A 16,921-nucleotide genomic window follows, 5' to 3' on the forward strand; every position below is an offset into this window, starting at 1 on the left:
ACGCAGTAGCAGCTGGATTCCCAGGCTGTCTGCAGGCATGTGCAGCGGCCGCTGAAGCAGTGAAAATATCTGCAGAACTGGTGCTATGTCACCCTTTGACCCTGAAAGTGCCACATGCCGTGTCACTGATATTGCTCCAGACGCCACTACCCTTCTTGACTCACACAAGACATTTAACCTTAGTTTCACTACTGCTCTCACAACCTAATGTAACCTTAGAGAGATGCGGACCGCTAAATCCTAGCACCCTTCTACCTTCTGAAATAGAAGGGGAAGCACACTCATGCGGAACTAAAATAGAAGAGCAAACAAAACCACGAGCTGACATCTCACAGACGCCCATAGCGGAAACTACGATTTTATTTGTAGATGGATCCGCCTCTAAAGATCAGTATGGGAAGAACAGAGTAGGGTATGCAGTGGTGACTAGACAAGAGGTGATAGAAGCAAAAGCACTGCCACCTACCTGTTCAGCACAAGCGGCAGAATTGTACGCTGTTATCAGAGCTTGTGAAATATATGAAGGAAAAGAAATTACAATTTACACAGATAGTCAGTACGTTTTCTCAGCAGTGCATCATCATGCCGCTGTGTGGAAAACGAGAGGATTTAAGACGTCCCAAGGGACCACATTAACTCATTCGGCATTACTACTAAGACTGTTAGAAGTCGTGCAGAAACCAAAACTACTAGTGTGGTGGTTCCATAAATAAATAAATAATGTGGGAAATATAAAAAAAATGTTAGTAAATTATATCAGAGAAACATTGAACTTGGGACAAGTGAAATGTGTTTTTCTTTAACAAAAAAATGCAAAGTATAGTGTTATCTGTGACGACTAATATTCCCTGCTCAGCCTGGGGTGATACACTGATTACTCGATTGGTTTCCCCTTGGGAGCTGGTCACCTGTTTGGGGAGGGGGGGGCGCTGCTCAGAAATACAGAGACTCTGATCGTGAAGCAGCAGCTCCGTGTCTTGCGTTTTCTTAACTATTTACATCTCCCCTCATCAGGTATGAAATCGAAGTAAATGTAATAAGAATGTATTCGTAATCTGTTAAAGTTACGAGAGATGCAAATATTATTCTTTAAAGAGTGAAAGTGTCATTGTTTTTGGATGTTTAACCGTTAGTTTCGAGTACCGTGTGTGCTACTTACACGTTCCATGCTAATGATGGAGACAGCGTGTTCTTATACTTGGTAACTACAATGTAATGTATTTGGGTGAAATACCGATATATTTATGTTGTGACAGACACAGTATATCAGTTACAAATGTGTGTTCTAAAAGTTAAAGAAGTTAATTAAATAGAGTTCACATACCTTTCTGTATTTTAAATAAAAATGCAGACGGCATTCTGAAGAGTTAATGAGTTAGAACTTTTACATAAAATCGATTGCCACGGTCCATTAAGTTGTGTTTACAATATTTGAGTACACTGAACAAATGTAAAGAATGTTATTGTTATAAATATTATTATAATAAGTCTTCTGAAATCTCTAAAAACATATGTTAAATGTGTTAAAAGGTGCATTAACTGTTGGAGCAGCTATACAGTTCATATGTTTGAAAGGACATTCTAAGGGAAGGTACTATACACATGCCTGTTAAAAATGTATTTCATGCAGCTATAATATGTTCATGCAACTCATGTTCTGGCTATGCTGAAATGGGAAAAAAACTGAATAAAATGTGTTGCCATGCTTTTAATGTTCATGCACAACGAGAAATACAGAGACTCTGATCGTGAAGCAGCAGCTCCGTGTCTTGCGTTTTCTTAACTATTTACATCTCCCCTCATCAGGTGGTGAGGGTACTACACTAGCACTCTGCAAATGCAAAGCGCATCAGACCAATGAAACTGAGGAAGCGAAAGGGAATGATTTCGCTGATCAAACGGCTAAGAAAGCAGCCCAAAGCGCACCGCTCGAAGAGAGCGATGGGCTCTTCCTCATAGAAACTAATGTACTACGAGACGCGCAGCAGAATGCACCAAAGGCAGAAAAACAGAGATGGACTAGCAGGGGAGCACAGGAAAAAGATAATGTGTATGAAGTAGACGGAAAGCCAGTCCTTCCGCGAAGTCTGTATAAAACGGCAGCTTTAGTGAGCCATGGGAAAACCCATGTCTCAACAGGAGGGATGGTACATATAATACAACAACACTTTTACACAATAAATTTTTCTGATTTTGCAAAAAACTATTGCAGAGCGTGCATGATTTGCTGTAAACATAACGCACAAGGGAACATGAGACCCAAGCGAGGCCAGTTCCCCACTCCGAAACATCCATTCCAAGCTGTACATATGGATTTTATAGAATTAACGTGGTCACAAGGAGTAAAATACTGTCTCGTAGTGATAGACACGTTTTCAAAGTGGGTAGAAATATACCCCGTAAAACATTGTGATGCCGTTACAGTTGCCAAATGCCTGGTAGGGCAGTATTTCCCAACGTACGGCATCCCTGAATTAATACGATCAGATAATGGGTCACACTTTGTGAATAAGGTACTGGACCTATGCTCACAAGCGTTAGGATTCACATTAAAGAATCACTGCGCATACCACCCGCAGAGTGCAGGGCTAGTGGAGCGAACGAACGGAACGATAAAAAACAGACTAAGGAAAACAATGGAGGAAACAGGCAGGACATGGCCCGATTGCCTATCCTTAGTGAAATTATGGATGCGTGTTACGCCTACTGCCGAAGGGTTGACCCCGTTTGAAATAGTATACGGGAGACCCTTCCCGTTGCTAGGGGAAACCACTGACGTAGGGAAGGCGGAGCAAGAAAACACGCTCGCAGACTGGATGAGCCAGCTGATAGCTAAACAGAACGCTCAACACCCTAATAACCTGCCAGAAGCATCTGTGTCTGTGTTACAGGATTCTGTGAAACCTGGAGATTGGGTGCTGGTCAAAACCCTGCAGCGGAAAAATTGGACTACGCCCCGGTGGGACGGACCATACCAAGTACTCCTCACAACGCCTACTGCATTAAAGATCGCGGAGAGACCCTCCTGGATCCACAAAAGTCACTGTAAGCTCATAAAGCCCTTGCCAGACGCCTCACCCGCGGAGTAGCAGTGGAAGTCCGCTACAAAGGCACGAAGTACAATAGGTTTTCGTTGTCTCAACCCGGTGAAGAAATCAGCTGAACTGCACTCCTTTAGGATGGCTCTGACAGGGTGCCCATGGTGGGCTAAGGGACTGTTTGGAGGGCTCTTTTTCCTAATGGTGATACTAATACTGCAGTTTGTCGATGACGGAGAAATCAAGGAGGAAAAGAGATGGAACCCGGAAGGAGTCCACCTCACTCGAATGAAAGGGGATGACGAGCATCCATTTCTACGGAATTACTGGTACCGATATGTGTATGATGCTGTTAAGGAGAGAAATCTGTCTAACTGTTATGTTTGTTCTGTTATGCCACACCATAGTGAGGGCCCGACCCTACACGGCACAAGAATGAATGAGTCACAATCCAGGTGTGCGGCAGCAGTCGGGGGGAGCGGGTGGCGGTCAGATATCTCTTTTGCCTTCTCCCTTCCGGCCGGTCAAGCCGAGGTTAATGGAGCCAATGTTACCATAGTGAAGCAAGATAGGACGAGCCTAGGGATTGATGAGCCAGGGTATGTTAATGGGTCATGCATACAGTACACAGATTCTGGCCTGACATCAAGAAAAGGATGCAGAGTGGGCCTTTTAGTGTATACATGGCAGGGGGCCCTGGAAAACAACATTCCATCTGTTTCAAACAGGAAAACGGTAGCCAATGGCTAGGCGACACGACAAATTGCAAAAAAACGTATGTGTCTGCACCAGCAGGATCCCCCTGCCTAGCATGGGGCCCCACCAATGGCACCTGGTGGGTGGATGTAGTAGCCTGGTTATGTGGAAGTCATGCTTACTTTGTGCTGCCCCCTGGGTGGTGCGGTGTCTGCGCACCCATATTTGTTACAGATCACACCTACATTGTAAAGACCGAGCAGCAGGCTAAAAGATTTAAGCGTAACACCAATAACAATGTAAAACCACATGATAGTATCTGGGGCACTGACGTACCAAGCGATCAGAAATTGTGGTCGACTGGGCAGAAAGTTCTTCTCTCCCTGTTCCCAAGTTTAGGGGTAGGTAAACTCCTACTCCGCGTAGAGACCCTCACCTACCGCCTGGGATTATTCATGAATGCCTCTATAACAATAGATCAGCAACAGAATGCAGAACTGGATGCAACCCGACAAATGGTAATTTAGAATAGGATGGCGCTAGATCTCCTGACAGCTGCACAAGGAGGAGTGTGTGTCCTCCTAAACCAAACTTGTTGTACATATATTCCTGACAATGTGCATTCTTCCAACATGACTACTGCTTTACAGAAGCTAAAAGACCTCCAGGTGGTGATGGCCGGAGAGGTCCGAGACCAAGGGTTCTCCTGGATGTCTTGGCTCACTTCCGGGGCCTGGTGGTCGATTTTGATGAAGATATGTGTACCGTTGCTGCTATTTTTCATTTTATTTTTCTGTTGTTTCATCACTGTAATACCATGTCTCAGGATGTTGATTAATTCTGCACTCAACTCGGCATTTCGAGTGTGAGAGCATATGCTATTGTCCCTCACTCAGAACATGGAAGAAGAAGAAAAGGATGACGATTGGGAGGAAGCGTAACTCACTATGACGGACAGTCCGAAACCCTCAAAGGCGTGGACTGCTCCCGAAGCTCGAGTTATTCCTTTTGCTGAAGTCACCGTCTCCTAATTAACATGATAAACAGGAGGGACTGTTAGAATGAAAATGTACATTTCTTATCATATTAATTGTGTGAATGTAGGCAAACAGTTTATCAACTTTGACGTAGAGACCTGTTAGAACAGGACATCTTCTGTGACTCTGTAAGATTGTGAAAAAGGAACAATCACCCTGGGAGTGGAAATAGACTCTGTCGATACATCAAGGGGGCCCACTCTGAGGAATGCAAGGTCTTGTGTTTTAACCCCTTCGCAAGAAGCACAAACAGCAGTATAGCTTTAGGATACTCCCCATTGTAACCACTCCCCTCCTGTATAAATAAAGAAGCCAAGGGACTGCCCTGTGTGACACTGAACTGAGGCGCAGATATTGTCTGTTGCATCTAAGTGAGTGGGCACCCTTGCGCAAGTAAAAGATAGGAAGCGTGCTGTCTCTTTAAGTCCTGAGTCCGAGAAGTGCAGAGTGTGGAGTGAGAAGCCAGTACGCTTTCTCCACATAGGTATTGAAGGGGTCAAAGCTTCGGCGCTTTCCCCAACACCTGAAAATCATGAATTAAATCTAATCTTAAGTAACACTTCCTTGACTGTTACATAAAACTGTTAATTGTTTTTTTTTGTTGTTTTTTTTTTATATCCGCAGTACTTCCAACAGGCATTTCCTGCTCTGCCCCGTGTGCAAGAAGACACAGGCAAGCCTCTCGGTGCATCTGACTAGGGTGTGCATGAAGAGATCTTCGAAAGAAGCCATCCAAGAAGTAGTGGAGAAGGCAAAGCAGGATGTGCTTGAAGTTCTGCAGTGGGGCAGGGTGTTCAGCTACAGGCACCTGCGAGACATTATGGATGATGCTAATCCTATGAGCAGGTTGGTGGGAAAACTCTTCAGTCTTTTTTACACATCTCGCTTCGTTTCTTCAGTATGACATTTACTAAGAGTTTTTTTATTTACTTGCTTATCTGAAAGGATGATCCAGGAGCTGGAGCGTCGCCACATGGTGGTGCCTGACACCCCCTCCCCAGCAGTAGCGGCGCAGACCAGCAGTGTTCCTGTGATGGCTGGTACAACCGTGCAGCGACCGGAGAGCTCGGCGACTGAGCAGTCGGAGGACGCAGTCAGTGTCAGCAACGGCGAGATCTTTCAAGTGTGAGTATGAGTGTCTCGGCTTTGCAGCTTCATTGATACCTTTTGCTTCTGCTTGTGAGCCAATTGAAGGTGCAATTTTAAGACGAAATATGTTTTCCACATGGCAGTACCCGGGAGGTGCAGTGGCCACAGACATTAACTTCTTAACTAACAACAATTTACTTTGTTCTTGACAGCACACTTCGGCAGACGGCAGCCCACCGAGTGCCGGGTCGACGCTTGGATCAGGAACCAAGGCTAGAAAAGTAACGTTCCCAACGCGGCCAGCGTTCTGAAGGACTGGAGACCAGTGGGTTCGGTGGACACTGCCATGGACTCTAGCCACATCCAGGAGCTCATCCACAACCAGAAGTGGAAGCTCTTAATTTCTAATCAATTGGCCCAAGTACATCCTGATTGCACTGTACTATTTTCTTGTATGCAGTTTTTATGTGAAATATAACTCTTTAAATGTGCAATAAAGTGACACTCTTCTAGCAACATCCAGGTATAATTGTTTTTTTTTTTTTTTTTTTTTTTGACAATGTGTTTAAGACCTTGTCGTTGCCCCAAGTATTACAGTATTTTAAGTGCGACCCACAGGTCACTTACTGAAGTGGTTAACATCAACATCTGAGATGACGGGTAACAGACATCAGAAGGGCTAATTATGATATATATATATATATATAGTTGATATACAATTAGTATTAAGCTTGTCCTAACTTAAATTAAATTATAAAGTTATTAAACTTATATTAGACATATTATATATATATATATGATGTTATTTATCAAAGGCATTGAGCACTAAACAATGGAGATGACAATTGTAAATTCAACTAAAAGTAAGTGATAAGCAGAAGAAAACAGGGAACAGGCCACACAGGCAAGTTAGCTGTAGTTGTGAGCAAATTACAATGATGCAAATATTTTTAATCCAACTATTTAGTTACAAATTCCTCAGCCTGGGAGTCATCAGCATTTGAATCAAGCAGGTCAGTTACTCAAGCTGTTAACATCAGTTTCTGAGATTAGGGGACAAATACCTGGATTGGGCTTGCCAGCCTAGGGCTATTGTTTCCTTGATTGCTGTTCTGCACTTCTCTGCGATGCACATGCAGGGCTACCCATCCCCCAACAATCTGCCAACGCAACAATTAGGCTGAGATCACGTAAACATCAGGTCACGTAAACAGTGACTCAAATAAATGTATTAAAGAACCAGTAATGCCGAGCAATATACCAAAATATTCGGAACATTATACATTGAGCCTATCCTGCTAATATTAGTAGTCACTGTATGTCATGTCTGTGTCACAACAGTACGGATTAGAACAATATGTGGTACCATCAGTAATGCGATCTGGGCCCTTTAAGGCTGGCTCGCTCCAATTAGTGAGCGAGTGCTTTCAGGCAGAAATTTCAGGGTAAAAACGGCGAAATCGAAATTGGATCATACTGCCAATATTGCTCAGAATCGCTGTGGCTGTCCGATGGTATGCGGGGCGTTCCGGTTGCTTACCGTGACCGACAAATAAGAAAGCAAACATTCTTTATTATCATCCTATGTATTTTAAATTACGATCTTCCACATTAATCAAGAGAGTGTAAAACGGACAATATTGCAACTCCAATAGCTTATATTAAAGTCACCCAAGAGTCACAACACGGTTTTGAAATGGCAAAAACAGACAGAAATTAATTGTATATGAGCAAGCAACATAAGGGATCTATTGTTTGGGTAAATTATATTATAGTAGCCTATACTATATATATGTGGTGTGGTGGCGAATTGGTGCAGAAATTTCATGCAGAAATTTCAGGGTAAATACGGCGAAATCGAAATTAGATCATACTGCCAATATTGTGTAGCGGATATAAAGATCCCTAGTTTTTATTTTAAAGTTTTCCTGCTAGTCTCTGGGCTCGGTGGATCATGCGGTCATGCCTTAGCCTATCTAATGAGTAGCGTTGCTGGGCGGGTCTCTGGTGGTGAGGGGAGCGGTAAAATAAGGTCGGTTGGGCGAAGTGGAAGCAGAGTCGCGTGAAGTTTTTTTTTTTTTACAAGGAATCGCGGCTAGTATAGTTGGAGCCCGGCTTCGTTTTGGCAGGACGAAAGTCTGTTGTTTTTTTTTCCTTTGTGTTGGAGTTGGGGATTATTGGGGCTGCGCCATCCCAAGCGGAGAGTGTGGCGGGCAGCCTGGTGTGCATACGCCGGACGCCATCTCGGTCTGCAGCGGAAGACAGAGACGCGGAGGGGCTGTTTGAGTGGTGTCGACGACAGCGGGTATGACGAGTGGCATCTTCGGGAGTCTAAGTCGTGTCCTGGCATCCGGTGGAACTGAAGGAGCTGGGGAATATCGTGGAGGAGGGCACCCGGATTAGCGGTGCTGAAGTGGAGGCAGCGCGCGCCGGTTTTGAGATCCAGGGCCCCGGAGCTGTGTTACACGGGCGTATACAGTACTCGGGCGATTTCGACCTCGGATGCAGCGCGAGTGAGTGACCCTGCCATACAGAGGCCTCCCCCTACAACTCATCTCGACCCATTCCGTCGTTGACTGGTAAACCTGCTCCTTTTCTTCACTCTCCTCAATCGGGTGAAGGTCTCGGCAAAGTTGCAGATCTGGACAATTGTATGCATAAGTGTGTGTTGGATGTAATTAAGCGCAGTCGAAGTGTTTGTTTAATGTCATTTACGCACTGTATTTTGAATAGGTGAATGACGATTGGTATTGTGCTATGCTTTGCTGTGTAACCCTGAGATGTTTTCTTTCTTTTTTTCCGTTTTGAGTTAAATCTGTCTTTTTCTGTTATTGATGACAACGGGACAAATTGGTGAATTGCTAAAAAAAGGGGATGTTTGAATTATTCAATTTCCTCTGCGTCATCGGGGCCTAATTCAGCTCTGTGGCCTGAAGTATTTTCTTTCATGCCGTCCGTTTTAGGCTTGCTGTTTAAGGTTGGAGGACAGCGGAAAGAAAAGCGACCTTTCCGTTTACAATAAATCACTCATTTGTGTTTAGGGTGGTTTATGCGTTCAAACATTGTGTAACTACCCGGGGGTAGGGGCGTCGCACCCGACGTGCTAGGTTTTGGGAGTGCAGGGTTGTCGGCAGATTATATCGGTACCCGGCCGAAAACGTATATACTTCAGGGTGCCACCGTGTCCATTTTTGTCCCCTGAACCTGCCTTCCAACACCCTCCCGCAGCAGGACGGGTAAAACATATTTGCACACGCAAATACTGGGACTAAAAGAACTCGGGGTGAGGGACTCAGATCCTCTCATTACTTAGTCTCGCTGGGTAGAATAACCGCCAGTTTTCCCCTACCAAGGCGGGGCGAAATTTCTCCGCTACAATTGCTCAGAATCGCTGTAGCTTTCCGATGGTATGCGGGGCGTTGCGGTTGCTTAGCGTGACCGACGCATAAGAAAGCAAACATTCTTTATTATCATCCTATGTATGTTAAATTACGATCTTCCAAGTTAATCAAGAGATTGTAAAACGGACAATATTACAGCTCCAATAGCTTATATTAAAGTCACCCAAGAGTCACAACATGATTTCGAAATGGCAAACACAGACACAAATCAAATGTATATGAGCAAGCGACATACGGTATCTGTTGTTTGGGTAAATTTATATTATAGTATACACTATATATTTGTGGTGTGGTGGCGAATTGGTGCAGAAGTTTTAGAACTGCACTATGGATTTATCACTTTATTTAGAAATATAAATTCAGTTCTTATCCTTTTTAAAAGTTACATTTTTTGAAATTGTCTTTCAAAGTGTCCCTCAGAATGACACTGGGGCTGGGGTGGGCGGGGCTACGAGGGGGGGAGGGGGACGCGGTCAGAATGGTATATTAAGAGGAGACCTCCGCATGTACAGTTACTCTACCTCTGCTTCCAGCGAGACAAGAGCTCCAGATTCTGCTCAAGATTTCATCTTTTGTCGAACAACTCGTCAAGAATGGCTTCCAAGGCGTAAGTTATGATCAATTTATTATTGCATTTGAATGTGTAGAAACTGTGGATAAACTTGTTCGTCCTTGTATGTAGTTTACTGACACTGTGCTTAAGTCTCTTAAACTGAGTACTATTGTTAAAACTTAAATTGCATCCACTACAAAACGAAAACAATATTTCGAAGCAACTTTTATTAATTACTAAAAACTCATCGTTTTAGAAAGACATTTTAAGTTACTTTATAGATTCTCCTGTTTTATCTCTCTATTTTTTTCTCTGTAGCACTTTTGAGATTGCTAAAATATAAAGTGCAATACAAATAAGTATTTTATTCTAATTATCTTTAAGTTAGTAGTAAATATGGTATTAAAGTGTAGAATACCATTTTTTTATTTGCAGTGTTCACAAAGGGCTTATATTGCTTGATATAAATGTAACTAATTCGTAAACATGTTTCAGTAGTTGTGATCATGTAGTTTACTAAATTACTTTTCTCAGTCTGGGACCCATCAGGATGACAATAGATAAGCAAATGTTATTTATCCAGACCACTGAGGAATGAACAATGTTGATGATGATGACTGGAATGGGTCCTGAAAATCATGAATTAAATCTAATCTTAAGTAACACTTCCTTGACTGTTACATAAAACTGTTAATTGTCTTTTTTTTTTGGTTTTTTTTTTATCTACAGTACTTCCAACAGGCATTTCCTGCTCTGCCCCGTGTGCAAGAAGACACAGGCAAGCCTCTCGGTGCATCTGACTAAGGTGTGCATGAAGAGATCTTCGAAAGAAGCCATCCAAGAAGTAGTGGAGAAGGCAAAGCAGGATGTGCTTGAAGTTCTGCAGTGGGGCAGGGTGTTCAGCTACAGGCACCTGCGAGACATTATGGATGATGCTAATCCTATGAGCAGGTTGGTGGGAAAACTCTTCAGTCTTTTTTACACATCTCACGTCGTTTCTTCAGTATGACATTTACTAAGAGTTTTTTTATCTACTTATTTATCTGAAAGGATGATCCAGGAGCTGGAGCGTTGCCACATGGTGGTGACTGACACCCCCTCCCCAGCAGTAGCGGCGCAGACCAGCAGTGTTCCTGTGGTGGCTGGTACAACCGTGCAGCGACCGGAGAGCTCGGCGACTGAGCAGTCGGAGGACGCAGTCAGTGTCAGCAACGGCGAGATCTTTCAAGTGTGAGTATGAGTGTCTCGGATTTGCAGCTTCATTGATACCTTTTGCTTTTGCTTGTGAGCCAATTGAAGGTGCAATTTTAAGACGAAATATGTTTTCCACATGGCAGTACCCGGGAGGTGCAGTGGCCACAGACCTCCAGGCACATGATGCAGGAGAAGGGACTGTACCGGAAACATTCTCTGGACCATCCCCTCCTGAAGGGCTTCGCCGCATACTTGGAGAAGGATCTCCTGAATGAGAATTTCAAGCAGACGGTGAGGTCTCCCATAAAAGTTCACTCTATTATTTTCTGGAGATTTATATCTACGCAATATATTCATTAAGTAATGCCGATTTTATTTTCCAGGTGGAAAACGTCAGCAGGTTCATGTTTTTTGTGAACCCTGAAGAGCCATCCCTTGAATTTCTGAGGGAGAGGGAGAAGACGAAGCTCTTCTTTCGGGAGCTGACTGAGGCCGGTCTCTCCAGGCAGACTCAGGTCAACTACATGAAGAGCCTGAAGAGGTTGGTAGCATGTAGACTTTTAACAGTATATTGTAGGTTTGTGTTGTATTGTCGTATCTGTTTTCTTCAAGGAAGTTCAGTCCTCCCACTATTGTCACGGTGGCATGTACAAGTTTTATGTACATATGGATACTTACATACATGTCCTTCCTCTGACAGATTCCTCAAGTACCACACCGTGGCCACCGACCTCCGGCGTGACAATATTGCCTTGTGGAATGAGGCAATGTTCTTCGTGGAGTACCTGGGCTCACTCCAGCAGAGCTCTGCAAAGTTGGTGAGTAAGGAGATGACGCAAAGGAGGTAAGTTCAACTGTCAACACCCGTTAAATTCCATATTATGATTTGATTATACATCTCCTCTACTGTGTTTAACACACTCATGATGTTTTTTTTTTTTTTATCTCCCTCACTGCTCCTGGAGTGCACTGCATGGAGAAGCAGAGCCATTTTACATTGTGAGCACATTTTATTAAAATGTGTACTGTATTGATTAGGATTGACAGTAATTGAATTTTCTTCTCCCACCCACATAGTCATGTCATTCTCACGGGGATGAGCCCAGAGAAGAGTCCAGAGGACTGCTGGGCCGTGCTGAGGGCTGCCAAGAACGACTTCTTGGCAGTCCTTGGCAAGGTGTATCCGGAGGAGATGCCCCTGGAGTGTGCAGAGTGCTGCCTTGTCCTCTACTACCTGGAGGCCACGGTGATTCTGAAGCATCTCCAGCCACCAGGCGTGGTGGAGCACATGACCGTAAGTGTTGTATTCTTTTTGTCTTCACTTTTCCTTTTTGCCGATACTCTTATTTATCAGTGGGACATCATTGTATTGTGTAGGTCCAGGAGTGGATGACCAGGAGCACGTCCGAGGCCGACCATACGGTGATTGTGGTGAAGGAACACAAGACGTCAGCACAGCAAGTGGCCACGTTTGCATTGTCCTCTGAGGAGGAGACGGTAAGTATATCAAGTTTGATAAGATTTATTATCCGACTCTCAGTTCTGGCAGAAGGGGCCGGAAAATGGATAAAAGCATTTGAGGAGGAAACTGTGGGTCGGCTCCTGGGGATGGGGGACATAAAGGCGGTTCTGGCTTGTGTTTTGGGGGTAGACGGAATGGAGAGACTGCTGCGAAGCAGTGGCCTGGCAGCGGTGACAGGGACTCCTGTGAATGAGGCATGTAACTGGCATCAGCTGCGACTAATGTTTCCTCCACGGCTGAGTGTGGTTGAAATGAAGGTGGAGCCCATCAAGGAGGGGGAGAGCCCAGCTGCCTATCTGCAAGCTCAAGAAAAGCGGTGGCGCACTGAGAAGGAGCAGGACCTGCAGAATCCGGCATTCAGAGAGAGGAGGAGGACTTTGCTAAAGAGCGTGAGAGGGAACTGACAAAGAAATGGAATCAGATGCAGCTGGAGCAGCTTACCGCTAAAAAGAAAAAAGTCCAGGCACCAGTGGTCTCTCCGGACCCAAGCCCAGGGGGCAGCCTGTGGACAGCCGACAGTCTCCTGTCGCTGGGGCCCCCCATGATACTAATTGGCCTCAGGTCCCTAATTGGAACAGAGTGAGTAGATACAATGGATGGGGGTTTCCTCAAAGGGCACCCATTTACCCACAAATTTGATGATCCCAGACTCTAGAGAGACTGGGGAACAGGGTGGTTCAGCTGGTGTGCTGGAGCTGTGATCAGCCAGGACACACCTGTATGTTCCAAAATCTTGTTTAGTGGAAGTTCAGATAGGTTACAAACATGTAAATATGCCCATACTAATATTAGAGCATATCCCAGTGAATTTGTCAGGCAGAGATGCTTTGTGTCAGCTGCAGATAGACATAAAATGTACAGAGGGGGGCGTAGAGGTGCTCAGTGGACAGTACAGCCTTCTGCGACAAAATTTGTTGTTCAATAGGGGACAGCATAGTTCATACGGGATTGAAGATGTTACTGATAAAGTTGGGGAAATTCTAGAACAGTGGGGGCCATTTATACAGGAACAATATAGCAATAGGCTGAATTGGACATAGAACAAACATACTTGTTTGTTGCGATGGAGAGATTTCAGTGTGAGGGAATGCAGGCTGCTACCAAAGGTGAGTTGGTGAGAGTCAGTGGAGTGTGCAGAGTATGTAGGAGACTTAAGAGGTGTGTGGCTGTGGAGCATGATAGGAGTGCAGTGTGAAGGGAAATAAAGTGTAGAGGAATGTTGGCAGGAGACAAAATGTGGAGGTTAGTTTATGATTTGTGTGCAGCGAAATAGTTAGTGGAGGATCAATCAGTGGGAGATCCCAGTCCTCACACCCTGCTAACAGATGTGCCACCCAGTGCAGAGTGGCTCACAGTTGTGGATTTGTAGATGGAATTTTTCAGGGTGTCCCTAACACAACAGTCACAGTTTTTGTTTGCGATCACCTATAGGGGTCAGCAGTTCATCCACGCGAGGATACTGCAAGGATGTGAACACATGCTTAGGGCAGATTTGGATGGATTGAATTTAAGAAGCACAGTGCTACAGTATGTGGGTGATCTGCTCTGTGTTATATACACAGGCACTGAAGCCGGCGTTGCTGAAGGTCTTAGCGAAAGGGGGGCTTGAGGTGCCCAAAGCTAAGCTGCAATACTGATAAGAACAGGCTGCATGCTTGGGGTGTGAGTGCAGCTACGGGAGGGGCCCTTATGAGGCCTCTGTGTGGAAACAAAGGGGATGCTAAGGACTCTGAGGGTCTGTTTCACGACCGTGATGGATTTTTGGTTGTGCCTTTGTCGTGTGGTTGACACCTTAATAATGCATGTGCATGGTCTTGACCATTGCGCAAGGGGGGAGTGCTATGAAAAGAAAAGAAAAAAAAACAAAGTTTATGAGTTGAAGTTGTACATGGGGTGTCTAACTCAAATATACAAAGTTATTTTCAAGCAGGAAGAGGGGAAAGCAAGACGGCAAGAGAAGAACAGACACAGGAGGTTTGCAGGCAGGGTATGCAGTGGTGGCCAGACAAGGCCAGGATTATGTAACCTTGAAGGCAGACAGACTGAGGGGAGCCCAGTCAGCCCAGAGAGCCGAGGTGATAGCGGTTATCGAGGCCCTGAAATTAGCAGAAGGGAAAGAAGTTACCATATACTCACTCAGCATATGCTGTAGGCGCAGTGCATGTGGAACTCAGCCAATGGCTGAGGGCAGGATTCTTGACCGCGGGAAACAAGCCAATAAAACACGAAGCAGAAATGAGGGAATTGGCAAAGGCCTTGATGCTTCCCAAAAGAGTGGCAGTGGTCAAGTGCAAGGGACATGAAGGGTTAGGAACAATGGTAGCGAAAGGAAATCAGGCCGCAGATGAGGAAGCAAAGAGGGTCGCAGGATACGTGGTGTCCAAACAGATGATCACGGTAGAGGAGGAACTTCACCCGAATTATCGACTGACCCTGGAGAAAGCGTTGGGATTGAGACATGCGTTCGGAACTGTGTATCATCCGCAGTCCCAGGGAAAAGTGGAGCGAATGAACCAAGCAATAAAACAAAAATTGGCAAAAATCTGCGCGCAGACCAAAATGAATTGGGTTGACGCTTTACCACTGGCAATGATGTCAGTGAGGTGTTCCATAAACAGGGGGACCGGGTTCACCCCCTTTGAGCTCCAGTCAGGCAGGCAGTTCCTAGGACCCCAGAAAGGGTTAACCTGGACCCCCGACGAGGAGGGGGAGCAAAATCCTAGAGCATATTATGATTGTTTGCAAGGTCTCGTTGCAGATTTCTCTAAACAGATCCAGGAGGCGAGACCAGAGAACCAGCCAGCCAAACCACACACGGCAGAGTGGGTCCTCCTGAAAGTCATCAAACGGAAGTGGTCAGAGCCCAGGTGGACGGGCCCCTTCCAGGTTACGGAGAGGACGTCACACGCGGTTCGTCTGAAAGGCAAACGCGACACGTGGTTTCACTGGAGCCAGTGCGCGGCTGCGGAGGACCCAGGGAGAACCACGGCAGAGATCCAGGAGGCCCTTAGGGAAGGAATCCAGGGCGTCAGTTCGGCTGAACTAGACGCAACTCAGGTCTCAACAGAAGGGGCAGAATAATCCCCTGACCTGAGCAACCAGAGCAGGGTAGTCCACCCCTGCTCCAACGACCAGAAAGAACAAAAGCACCTCATCCACCAACAGACAACACTTAGGACCAGGATGGAGATCAAGATAAAAAAGGGGAATGTTGGGGGAAACAAGTGTGTTATGTGTGATGCTTAAAATGCTTAAAGTGTTAATGATTAGTGGTTTGTGAGCCATGCCAGCCATGGACCCCGAAGGGGGGCCGCGCCTGTGGCGGGCTGGGAGTGGAATTTCCCTGAAGCTCAGGGTTTTTGCCCTCCTTCCTAGGCTGGATGGACAGATTGTGTGTGGAACTCTTTGGAGTCCTAAAGGGGGGAGTGTGCGCTATGTTTGGGGAAGAATGCTGTACTTACATTCCCAACAACACAGCACCAGACGGCTCAGTGACCAGGGCACTCGAGGGTCTCCGGACCCTCTCCAAAATGATGCATGCACAATCCGGGATCAATAACATCTGGGATGCTTGGCTGACCTCGGCGTTCGGACAGTGGAAAGGCTTAATGAGCTCGCTTTTATTATCCTTTGCTACTTTTGCTGCGATTTTAGTCACTTGCGGGTGTTGTTGTATTCCCTGCCTGTGCGCACTGTCAGTTCGTCTCATCACTACCGTGATAGAGAAGCGGGATGGCACCTATGCGCGGATGATGCCTCTCCTGCCTGTCGGGCCGGAGAGGGGCAAAGGTCATTTGGACAGCTTTGAACTACGACTCCCCCGCCAATAGGGTGATCTCCTTGCGGAGACCAAAAGGGGGAATGCAAAATTTCATAAATAAGGGAAAATATTACTAATCAGCATAATCAGGGTGATCTCCTTGCGGAGACCAAAAGGGGGAATGCAAAATTTCATAAATAAGGGAAAATATTACTAATCAGCATAATCAGGGTGATCTCCTTGCGGAGATCAAAAGGGGGAATTGAGGGAATAATTAATAAAATAAAGGGAATGATTCTATAATGCTGTAACTAGTCAAAACAAGAACTGACTGGCGCGCCGGCAAGGCAAGGCTACCTAATCGGAACAGATTCCAGGGCGTCAGTTCGGCTGAACTAGACGCAACTCAGGTCTCAACAGAAGGGGCAGAATAATCCCCTGACCTGAGCAACCAGAGCAGGGTAGTCCACCCCTGCTCCAACGACCAGAAAGAACAAAAGCACCTCATCCACCAACAGACAACACTTAGGACCAGGATGGAGATCAAGATAAAAAAGGGGAATGTTGGGGGAAACAAGTGTGTTATGTGTGATGCTTAAAATGCTTAAAGTGTTAATGATTAGTGGTTTGT

At 45.4% G+C, this 16,921-nt stretch overlaps 1 protein-coding gene across 1 annotated transcript; it reads left to right on the plus strand.

Annotated features, from left to right (window-relative positions):
- The first annotated feature begins 1,829 nt into the window (after nt 1-1,829).
- Nucleotides 1,830-6,145, plus strand: LOC140583124 (uncharacterized). The gene is made up of 4 exons (XM_072707763.1): nt 1,830-3,367; nt 5,396-5,617; nt 5,717-5,896; nt 6,073-6,145. Exons 1-4 carry the CDS (start codon nt 3,180-3,182, stop codon nt 6,143-6,145), a joined length of 663 nt encoding a protein of 220 aa, XP_072563864.1. The 5' UTR covers nt 1,830-3,179.
- The last annotated feature ends 10,776 nt before the right edge of the window (nt 6,146-16,921 follow it).

Source organism: Paramormyrops kingsleyae, chromosome 25 (assembly GCF_048594095.1).
Source record: "Paramormyrops kingsleyae isolate MSU_618 chromosome 25, PKINGS_0.4, whole genome shotgun sequence".
Lineage (NCBI taxonomy): Eukaryota > Metazoa > Chordata > Actinopteri > Osteoglossiformes > Mormyridae > Paramormyrops > Paramormyrops kingsleyae.

Excerpts from the sequence above, each read along its gene's own strand:
- LOC140583124 (XM_072707763.1), top strand. The coding sequence starts at position 3,180 with ATGGCTCTGACAGGGTGCCCATGGTGGGCTAAGGGACTGTTTGGAGGG. Across the intron at positions 3,368-5,395 it reads CCATTTCTACGGAATTACTG|TACTTCCAACAGGCATTTCC; the intron begins GTACCGATATGT and ends TTATATCCGCAG. Across the intron at positions 5,897-6,072 it reads AACGGCGAGATCTTTCAAGT|CACACTTCGGCAGACGGCAG; the intron begins GTGAGTATGAGT and ends TGTTCTTGACAG.